Source organism: Hordeum vulgare, chromosome 6H, assembly GCF_904849725.1.
Source record: "Hordeum vulgare subsp. vulgare chromosome 6H, MorexV3_pseudomolecules_assembly, whole genome shotgun sequence".
Classification (NCBI taxonomy): Eukaryota; Viridiplantae; Streptophyta; class Magnoliopsida; order Poales; family Poaceae; genus Hordeum; species Hordeum vulgare.
In genome coordinates, this window is record NC_058523.1 from 358,923,255 (window position 1) to 358,934,708 (window position 11,454).

Consider the following 11,454-nt stretch of genomic DNA (forward strand, 5'->3'; position numbering starts at 1 on the left):
AGACACGGACGCGCCTCTCGTGAAGGTAAATTTGTACCTTTCGCGGAAGCAAAATCGTGCCTCTCGCAAAAAATAAAATAGAAAACGCATTTTTTCCTTTCCAAGAGGCACGGTCGTGCCTCTCGCGAGGGCAAAACCGTGTCTGTCGCAAAAAAAAGAAAATGCGTTTTTTTACGTAAAAAAAAAGAAAATGTGTTCTTTCCTAAAAAATATTTTTTTTTCGTCCAAAAGCTACTAAAGACCGGTAAAAGGCCGAAACACCAAAAAAATCCGCAAAAAAATCACTCGAAAAGAAGAAAACGCGTGTGAAAAAATAAAAAAATAAAATTAGAAGGGAACGCTTAGAGCGTGATATGTGACGATGATTGGGAACGCGCCAAGTAGCACCATGTGGAAGTGATTGCTGAAATGCTTGTGAGGGAGTGCTGGCTAATCTTTGGAAGGAGCGTTCGTTAATCAGTTGCTCTCTGGATCCGGACGCGCTGGTTTCCAGCGCCCAGCTCTATGTGTGGGCCAGCCCATGAGGAGGTGTGCGTGGGCGCTGACTACGAGGTCCCGCCCGCGAAGAACGGCCCATTTGGCCAGCTAATGACAAACCAGGCCCTGCGCAGGCAACGGTGGGCTGGTGGAGCGACGAGGCAACCTCTCGCCCCCAAACTAAAAAAAAAAACTTGTGCGTCCCTCGCTCGTCCGACACCTCCTTCCCCGTCTTCGTCCAAGCTAGGGTTTCCTCTGCTGACCCCCGGTCGTGCTTCCGGCCGCTACTTGCATCTCTCCGCCCTCCATTCTTTCCACTCCTCGAGCCTATGTGGTAAGTTCAACGGGATTCTCTGACTAATTTGAGCGCGGTGGTCCTATCAATCCGGTCTTTGCTTCCCTGTCATTTTTTGTTGTTCATCTGTGGCGTTGAGGATTATGCATCCCAAACAATCCCGAGTGCTGTTACCTGTAGATCCCCCCTGACAGAGTTGACGGCAATGTTTACAGATGCTACTGAACTCGATTTATGAATCAAGCAAATATCAGAATTCTAACTGCAGCGTACCTACAGGCTACATTGTCTTGATTACATCCTAAATGGTGCATAAGGGCATGTGCATTAGTGTAGATAACCCCGACTGTAGCTATCACCTATAGACAGCAGTAAAGACTACCTGTACAACAGTTTGTCCAAAAACGGTCTTCTTCCCTGATTTTTTGCTTTAGCTTGAGCTCTATTGATGCTTGTAGCTCTGCACTTGCAAACTGGATAAGCCAAATGTTTCGTGGATAGAATTAGTTGAATTGTCTAAATCCTGTACCATGTATCTGATATTAGCTAAGTGTGTGCTCTGATATTTATCTTGCTGCTACCTACTATTATGACACACTTGAACTGTTTGGTTGTTCTTGGTTCTTAAGGTCTTGATGTATAATGGTGTCACGGTGAGTAGGTTGCTATACTCATGTCTCATGCTTATGTGATTTTAAAATATTTGAAAAACCAATTTGCTTTAGCTGTGTAGTCATGACATTTGTGTTTCAGTGTTTGCGACAATTGTAAACTACATAAGGTCAACAAATTACAATTTTCCTGTCAGATATGGCAAGCACAGGATGCTTTGTGATCGCTAGTAAAAATGATATCCCAACGGCAAATGGCTGTTGATACGGAGTGATATTTTTGGATATCGACCGTCTGATGAATAATCGACACCCTCCTTCTCTCTTTTCATTCTCTCTCCTCAACGTAGATAAAAATCCCATGTGGCATGCGTTACAGACGGCTGAGTGGATGCTGTTGTACATGTCCTAAGAAATGACATAAGTATTAAGTAGTCAACTTAGATTCAAAGTACACGTTTATTAATCACAAGTACTTGGCTGTTTTCCAGACCACCCATCCCACAACACAAGGGGGCAAATTCACCACCTTTTAGAAATAATGATCACAATAACTATGGACAAATCCAACCAAACACGCTCTCACATGCAAAATCCCCACCAATCCTGTAACGCAGCCAACCCAGAAACATTTTCACTCAGCCATGGACAACTCAAACAGGCCAGGGATGACCAAACATCCCTTACTAGCATGCACTCAGCTAGGCTCAAATTAACCAGGATGTGGGATACTTTAGCCATGTAGACTTTATATTCCCCAAAATCGCCGGCTGGTTTGTTAGTTGACAATCTTGATCCCTAGCCTTCCCAATCCCAGCAAGTTGGACATCATTGGCAGTCAATTTTGGCCATTCATCAACTCGTAGATTTCTTCAACTGTTGAATGCATCTTCAAACTTAGGCTAGCCAGAGAATGGGGGTATGTCCTATGGGGCTAGCTCTCTTCGTGCAGGCAACCAGAAATACGTGTAGTCGCCCAGAAGTGTGCACTGGTGTCGTCACTGGTTGTATGATTGGGGAATTTACGCTTGTAGCTTTGTACTTGCAAATTAGATAACCAAATGTTTCGTGGATAGAATAAATTGAATTGTCTAAACTATGTAATGTTCTTAGTTACTTGACATGTATATTGTATCATGTATCTGATATTAGCTAAGTATGCTCTGGTATTTATCTTGCTGCTTCTTACTATTACACACTTCAACTGTTTGTTTGTTCTTGGTTCTTAATTCTAGATGTATAATAGTATCATTGTGAGGTAGGTTGCTTTACTCATGTCTCATGCTTATTATGTCATTTTAAAATATTTGAAAAATCAATTTGCTTTAGCTGTGTAGTTATGACATTTGTGTTTCAGTTTTTGCGTCAATTTTAAACTACTTTCAGATCAACAAATTTAATTTTCCTGTCAGATATGGCGAGCACAACATGCTTCGTGATCGTTAGTAAGAATGATATCCCAATCTATGATGCTGAAGTTGGATCAGCTCCAAAAGTATGATTCATTCAGTTTATTCCCTTTAGTAATTAATTTATGTTCTACTCTATTTATTACATTTGTGGTGTTTTTATATATGCCTTTGTTGATTTAGCGAAGTCCAAACTTCAGTGCAATGTTTAAATACTCTTTGTAGTTGTGTTCCCATATTCCTTTGCTACTGATGGAATCCACGCTGCATGTAATCTTGTATGTGGAAGTAGATCATGTATTATAATGTGCACATATATTGTTCATTGTAGTATTATTACTGGTTTGCAACCTTACTTTATGGGACATCTACTGTCCATTCCATCTCAAGCAAGAATAAATTGTTCATCTGAATTATAAACACCAAATGTAGCTTTACAGTTTTTTTCTAAGATAATGAAATGATGGAAACTTGCAACTCTTGTGATCTTGTCACATTATTTCCCCCCTCAGAGGCATAAATAGTAACCCCTTTGTCTCGAGACTCGAGGTGGACTCTTTAATTCTATTTTATTATAGACGCTTAGCAAAAAATATATAGTTTTATAATACCTGGGACATGGATGTTATATGAACCAATGATCATGCCACGTCGTTAATACTAGCATGGCTTCCTCTTTCATTGCTTCCTCCTTAACATATCCCTCTACTTTGTTTGACAATCTTACTCATCAAATGGCACTCTGTTCATATCTGTAAATTTGTTCGATCATTGACAAGGTTCAAAGAAAGGGTGAGCCATTCACCATGAAGGCTACAACTGAGAATGCATGCATCACTTCTCATATTTATATCCCACTATGATCAACAGTGGAGGCATGCATTGCATTTACCTCTCCTTGTAGGCATGCATTGCATTTACCTCTCCTTGTAGATTATCCTATTAACATATGTTTAGTCAGTTGCTTGTTTCATGATGACCCAAGTTACTTTCTCTTGCAGAAAGAAGATCAGGCTTACCAGCATCAGTTCATTTTGCATGCTGCATTAGATGTTGTTCAGGATCTTGCATGGGCTACAAGTGCGATGTGAGTGTTTGCTGATTTTTCATTACCCTCTCAGGTGTACCCATAGATACAATGTACATTCTCTTGATAGTTTTTCTCCTTTTTGGCTTCACATAACTATTCCTCTTATTTGCCATTTTCAGGTTTCTGAAGTCAGTAGATAGATTCAACGATCTTGTGGTGTCTGTTTATGTAACTGCTGGTCATATCCTTTGAGTGCGTATATGTAGTGTCTTTTTAGAGAGCCGAAACCTTGTGTGATGTCTTAGCAGAAGAAGAAACTAGAAATGCGAGAATTTAGTGATAATTCATAATTATCATTATTCTGTCTGCAAACGACTTAAGATATAGCCGTAACAGGTAAATTTGTTGTCTTGTGTTTGTCTTTAATTCCTGCGAGTAATACCCATAACCACGATTGCCCTTGCTTGATTTCTATCATTTTTTCCTCACAGTAGTATCGTGTCTCCTATAAAAAAACAGTTGGTGATGGAGGTGTGTCTGCCATCCGTCATTCTGACCATACAGTCTGCATCTAACACATTGCGAGGCAGGGTGTGATATTTTTGCAAAGGATATGACCACTCTGCTCCACATTTGTAGAAAACCCCTTAGTCCCCCAGACCATAGATTTTGTTTCAAGTTTCTAAACATGTATTAGTCTATTTTTGATCCATTATAACACACTGGCACTTTGCTAGTTGTTTTCTTACAGCGAGGTCATCACATACTAGATTTATGTTGCTTCATGATTCACGGAGTGAAGATGGTATAAAGAGCTTCTTTCAGGAAGTTCACGAACTTTATATCAAGGTAAACTGCTAGCTGTGTAGTGAGAAGGCTACATTTATTCTGATTGCTATTCTAAACTAAGTTAGAAGTTCATATAATATGAAGAAAAAAAAATACACGCATTGAAGTGACATCTTTAGATGATGGTGGCATGTTTCCTATGTTCTCTGTCCATATCCTACTATTTGCAGCTGGATGAAAAAACTTCAATAGTGTCTCATGTGCTCTTTTTATTAGTGATGGAGATAACTGGTCTATCACTTGGTATCGTCCGTTATCTATTTCTGTTAATGACTTCATTCCGTATTGCATAAGCTGCACAAGGATCAGGATGTTGTCATGCATTCCAGCATTCTTCTTGCTTGTGCAGTCGTGCTAGATTTCTGCTTATATTTCTGCATGTTTTACTGCGCAGATATTCCTTAATCCACTCTACTTACCTGGTTCTCGCATCACATCCTCCCATTTCAATACCAAAGTCAGGGCTCTTGCAAGGAAATACCTGTAGCAGTGCAGCATACACTCAGGTGGAAGACCTTGTGAGCTCCACATAACAAAGTTTTTTGGTGACCCTCTCTTTGGTCTGCCTACTTCCGACTATTCAATGGCCAAAATAGATCCTGAAAATGAGCTAGTACTGTGATGCGCCAAAATGCTGCTCAATGGAGAGCTTTCTTTGCTTATTTCTGAGGTATTTCCCCCTAGCCTACTGTATATTGTGCGTGGCAAATTTATAGAAAGACCTTGGCCCCTGCCAGCGTTTCAGCTTTCTGTTTATCTCCTTACTCCTGTCCTGTGCTGTTGTGTAAGATACTGGTGTCCTGTGAAATTTACCTTGCACATCGATACTGCACCATTATATCTGTAGCCATGCCAGTGAAAGGAGCTGGTGCCGCAGTATCATCACGAGCTATTGTATGAAGCATGGAACCATATGCAGGGGCATTAATATTACAGGACACTGCAATTGGTCAGTTGGTAGTAGTACTGTAGCTCCACTGAAAGGGTTGCTGCAGACAAGTCTTTGCTCATCAGATGAATTCTATTCATGACTTGGGATTGTACAAGGAACTAAGGAAGAGCTGTCACTTGGCTGGAAACCGCGAACTGTGGTCACCTTTTTTTTCTTTGCAGATTTGATTTTTTGTTTCGTGAAGACAAGATTTTGGCCAGCAGTTATTTAATGCAAACGGGTTTATGTGCCATAAAAATTTATGTCATCATATTTGTTTATCGAAAGTACTTTCCGGTGATTCTGAGTTTTTATCACATTATCTGCATGTCGAAGGAATAGTTCTTGATCGAAGACTTGGCTTAATGAAACTAAATGCACATTGTGTTTTAGAAGGGAGAGAAACTTCCTCCGTCTTAAAATGTAAGATGTTTTTTTTGACACTGCTGCATAAAAAACGCACTCGCGTCGCTCCCTGCCCTCCTCCACCGTGCCATCTCATCACTTTCTTCCCCTTGCCGTCCCCAATGGACTCCGTCGGGCGAAGCCCGCGTGGATACGCCGGCAGCGGGGCCTCTTCTCCTGTGTCGCTCGCGAGGGGGAGCTGGCGGTGGTGGACTTTTGATGGTGGTCGGCGTTCGGTGCTGGCGTCGATTGCGGGTGGGGCGTCGGGGCAACGACCTCGGTTCGGGTTCCCGACGCGGCTTGGGCGTGGATGACATGCGTGCGGCGGTGGTTCGGCTCCGGATGTGCGCGTGGGGCGTTGATCGACGATTGGGCGCGACGGCGGCTGGCACGCGGCGTGGCAGGGGTGCTGCTCTGGAGTGCGAGGTGTGCTGCGAAGGGGGTTCTTGCTTGTCTCGTTTGCTTTGTTGCTTTGCTCGTGTGGCTCCGATTGGATCTGGCACGAGCTGGCTTCGATCTGGGTGGTGCGCTTCGCGAGGTGGCGTTGGTTGCTGCAATCGTGGTGGTTGCGGTGGTGCTGTGGTGGTGGACAGCGGCTCCGGCCGGGGTGGTGGTGCGTGTTTGGCTGCAGTGGATAGTGGGATCCCGAGGCCAGAATGAGGTCGGCCTCGGCAACTGTTGGTTGGTGGGCGATGGTCGGTGGCGGCGGATGTTCGACGTAGCTTCGGGAGAAATCTTTGCTCCGGTCTTCATCGGAGCCGATGACGACGGCTCCCGAGGGTGCCGTTATCTTTCTTGGAAGCATCGTCGTGGAGGTGTGCTACTCCTCACGGCTTGGGCTCCGAAGGGAAACCTTAGATTCGCTGGATCGGACGATGGAGGCGTCTTCGCACCTTTCTCCTTGAAGACATCGTCTCGGAGTCGGCTTCAACTGGAAGACTAGTGGATTGTGGCATCTTCGTCGTGAATGGCGACATCTTTGCTGTTTGGTTTGCTGAGGCGGGCGTTGGTTTCTGTTTGGCAACGATGATAGCGTTGAGAGGAGCTCGGATCGCGGCGTGAACTTTGGTAGTCGGTTCTTCCCGACGTGTCAGAGGTGATTTTTGGTGGGTTGTTTGGTTGCTTTGAAGTCGGAGCTGCGATGGAGCGTGTACAAGTGGTGACGATGACGGTCGTTCGGTGGTCGTTTGCGAAGGACATGGTCGACGTAAGTCCTGCATATTTCCCTTGTGATGCTCATTGTCAAAGTCGGAGCCGTCGGCTGCTTGCGCGTGTGACCATCCGATGGCATGTGCCATCGTGGCGTCTATGCAACTATTTGCGGGGTGGCTTCGATGTTGGAGCTCTATGATGAAGTTGAAGTCGTTTGTTCGAGGAAACCGATCATGACGATAACGGTTGCGATTCCACGACGGACATCTTTCTTCTTTGCAGCTTCATCTCCCATGTTGATGGCTAGATTGGTGGGTAATGTGGATTGAGTTTTGTATCGGTTCTAGACCTGTTTTTCCGCTAATTAACGGAGCAATTTCCTTCTTCTTAATCAATAATGGAAATGGTAATTTTTTGCCTCGTTTCACAAAAAAAGAAGACGTTTTCGACACTGTAGCAAACTGGAGCTCGTAGATGCGTTAAACTTGTTGGCGCGTGCGCATGCGACTCCGGCGCAAAGCAGCTGAACCGACAAGAAACTTGCCAGAGTTGTGGCGCACAGAAGAGCTAAGATCGTCCACATCTCGTAGATAACCATGCGTGCAGTGCCGTGCCGTGCCGTGCCTAGCTCGCTCGTCAATCATCGTCGACAGCCGAGGCGTGCTTAGCTGTTTTACCATAAACTTGGCTCTACGCTCTCACCCATCAATCAATCGCCCGTCCGTCCGTCCGTCGACAGCTGAGCCGTGCAACCGCTATGCGATTATCGAGCTGTCCCGGCGCCCGCGCCATCTTATCGATCGAGTCCGTCTTTCTGAATCTACTGGTAGCTAGTGCATCAAATCACAGGCAAATCCGGGGGCAGATTTGCTCGAGCCCGCACACAGGCATCGCGCCCCAGATCCGGCATGCGGCTCTGCAGTGCGGCGAGCCGGCGTGCGCGTGTGCGCGCGTGTGAGTCCCACTCTACCGATTAACTCCCCATCCAATCGAAACCTAGGAGCCAGCAAAAAGCCCATGCTCAGCTCAGCCGCAACACAGTGGCTGCCTGGGTTTTCGTTTGCCTTATCGATCCTTGTGAGCTGAGATTGCATACGTGGTGTTTCTTTCTAAGGGACTTGATTTTTTTTAGTCTCATAGACTAAAGAAAAAAGTCCCTCTATTCGTTTTTTTTAGTTTCTTAAGAAAAAGTCCCTTCCGTTTTTTTACCTAGGGACTAAAAGAAACTTAGATAAAGAAACACCACCATAGTGGCGTCGCTGTAATCAGGTCTGGTTTACAGTTCGGAATTAAAGTGCCTGCCTGAAGCAGCTGCGCCTGGATTGGCTGGCAGATGACAAAACATGGAGTGTCTGTCCATTGCGGCCACAGTGCCGCTTTCACTGTCCCGGGATCGCTATCTCCACGGACAAGTACGGGCACTACCTCTCCTCTCCACATCCATGCAAGGACTAGCTAGATTTAGAATGTCACATCACAGATTTAACAACACCCAAACAAGGACTATAGGCGTTTTATTAGTGCAAATTGTGATTGCACACGTGTTTTTTTTCTTTTCAAAAAGGGATTATCCCGGCCCTGCATCACATGTTACACACAACCGTATTAGTAGATATAAATCAAGCTCCAGTCACCGCCCCCGCCAAAAAAAAACCTCCAATCACCGAGTTCCAGACAGTGAAAAGTTGTTTTCGTTAACAAAGAAGATGTGTATGAACAGTAGAAAAGAATGGTAATAATGCTCATGAGCCGACGTACGAATCACTGCTTTATGGTCAATTAACATACGAACATATCAATCTCCAGAGACATTATAGACGATTCATGCCAATCTGTAGTCTCACAATTGTGTCAACCAAACAACTTTTTTTTTACGGTAATACGGCCGGCTTACGCCGGCCTGAACCATTTCATTAATAAAAACAGTATAGTTACAACAGAAAAAGAGGGAGGAGGGGAGGAGGAAGAGAGAGGGTACAAAGTATTTATGTTACAATCTCTCCGAAAGGTGAAACAACATGGTGCTGTTGGGTAAACGTAGCATAAATTTAAAGTTTTCCTACGCCATATTCAGATTTTTTTATGAAGAGACCAGCAACGAAAGAGGGGTGAGTGGATCTTCATACCATTGAAAATCGCCAAGCGGAAGCGTTGCTAGAACACGGTTGATGGAGTCGTACTCGCGGCGATTCAGATCGCTGTGTGATTTCGATCTAGTGCCGAATCACGGCACCTCCGCGTTCAACACACGTGGAGCCCGATGACGTTTCCCGCACCTTGATCCAGCAAGGAGGAGGGAGAGGTTGGGGAAGATCTCCGGCAGCACGACGGCGTGGTGTCGATGGAGAGACGAGGTCTCCCGACAGGGCTTCGCCAAGCACCATGGGAGAGGAGGAACAAGAGAGACAGGGCTGCGTCGAAAGAGATGGAAAACCGTGTTCTCAAAGGCCAAAAAACCCCGCTATATATAGGGGGAAGGGAGCGTGGCGCCCCCTTTAGGGTTTCCCACCCTAAAGGGGGGGGCCCTAGATGAGAGAGGGGGTGGCGGCCAGGAGGGGGAGAGGGGGGTGGCGACCCTTGGTGGGCCTTAGGCCCACCAGACTTAGGGTTTCCCCCCTTTCCCTCTCTAGGCGCCTTGGGCTGGGTGTGGGGGGCGCACCAGCCCACTCAGGGGCTGGTTCCCTCTCACAATTGGCCCATGTAGCCTCCTGGGGCTGGTGGCCCCTCCCGGTGGGCTTCCGGAACCCTTCCAGTGGTCCCGACACTTTGCCGGTGGTGCCCGAAACATTTCCGGCGTCCAAACCCATCCATCCTATATATCAATCTTTACCTCCGGACCATTCCGGAGCTCCTCGTGACGTCCGGGATGTCATCTGAGACTTCGAACTACCTTCGATAACCTCGTATAACAATTCCCTATAACCCTAGCGTCATCGAACCTTAAGTGTGTAGACCCTACGGGTTCGGGAATCATGCAGACATGACCGAGACACTCTCTGGCCAATAACCATCAGCGGGATCTGGATATCCATGGTGGCTCCCACATATTCCACGATGATCTTATCGGATGAACCACGATGTCAAGGATTCAATCAATCCCGTATACAATTCCCTTTGTCTGTCGGTATAGAACTTGCCCGAGATTCGATCGTCGGTATACCTATACCTTGTTCAATCTCGTTACCGGTAAGTCTCTTTACTCGTTCCGTAGCACATCATCCTTTGACTAACTACTTAGTCACACTGAGCTCATTATGATGATGTTCTACCGAGTGGGCCCTGAGATACCTCTACGTCACACGGAGTGACAAATCCCGATCTTGATTCGTACCAACCCAACAGATACTTTCAGAGATACCCGTAGTGCACCTTCATAGTCAGCCAGTTACGTTGTGACGTTTGATACACCCAAAGCACTCCTATGGTATCCGGGAGTTGCACAATCTCACGGTCGAAGGAAAAGGACACTTGACATTAGAAAAGCTTTAGCATACGAACAAGACGATCTAGTGCTATGCTTAGGATTGGGTCTTGTCCATCACATCATTCTCCCAATGATGTGATCCCGTTATCAATGACATCTAATGCCCATGATCAGGAAACCATTATCATCTATTGATCAACGAGCTAGCCAACTAGAGGCTTGCTAGGGACACGTTGTGATCTATTTATTCACACATGTATTACTGTTTCCTGTTAATACAATTATAGCATGAACAATAGACGATTATCATGAACAAGGAAATATGATAATAACCATTTTATTATTGCCTCTAGGGCATATTCCCAACAGTCTCCCACTTGCACTAGAGTTAATAATCTAGCTCACATCACTATGTGATTGCAATGAATCCAACACCCATGCAGTTCTAGGGTTCGGTCATGTCTTGCTTGTGAGAGAGGTTTATTAGTCAACGGGTCTGAACCTTTCAGATCCGTGTGTGCTTTAAAAATCTCTACGTCATCCTATAGATGCTACTACGGCCCATCTGGAACCATTCCAAACGATTGCTCCACTATACGAATCCGGTTTACTACTCATAGTCCTCCGGATTAGTGACAAAGCTTGCATCGACGTAACTTCTTTACGATGAACTCTTTAATCACCTCCATAATTGAGAAAAAAAATCCTTAGTTCATTAGTTACTAAGGATAACTTCGACCGCTGTCGAGTGATCCATTCCTGGATCACTCTTGTACCCCATGACTGACTCATGTCAAGGCACGCTTTAGGTGCGGTACACAACATAGTATACTTATAGAGCCTACGACTGATGCATAGGGGACAATATTCG

At 45.2% G+C, this 11,454-nt stretch overlaps 1 protein-coding gene across 1 annotated transcript; it reads left to right on the top strand.

The window, feature by feature from the left end:
* The first annotated feature begins 635 nt into the window (after positions 1 to 635).
* On the top strand, positions 636 to 5,903 carry LOC123402409 (trafficking protein particle complex subunit 2-like). The gene is made up of 6 exons (XM_045096333.1): positions 636 to 811; positions 2,796 to 2,878; positions 3,794 to 3,879; positions 4,002 to 4,063; positions 4,586 to 4,671; positions 5,066 to 5,903. Exons 2-6 carry the CDS (start codon positions 2,798 to 2,800, stop codon positions 5,156 to 5,158), a joined length of 408 nt encoding a protein of 135 aa, XP_044952268.1. The 5' UTR covers positions 636 to 811; positions 2,796 to 2,797; the 3' UTR covers positions 5,159 to 5,903.
* Positions 5,904 to 11,454: the final 5,551 nt, after the last annotated feature.

Bases quoted from the DNA above. Each gene is read 5' to 3' on its own strand.
- LOC123402409 (XM_045096333.1), top strand. From the start codon at position 2,798: ATGGCGAGCACAACATGCTTCGTGATCGTTAGTAAGAATGATATCCCA. The intron at 3,880-4,001 runs GTGAGTGTTTGC...TGCCATTTTCAG, and splicing joins GCATGGGCTACAAGTGCGAT to GTTTCTGAAGTCAGTAGATA. The intron at 4,064-4,585 runs ATATCCTTTGAG...CGAGGTCATCAC, and splicing joins TGTTTATGTAACTGCTGGTC to ATACTAGATTTATGTTGCTT.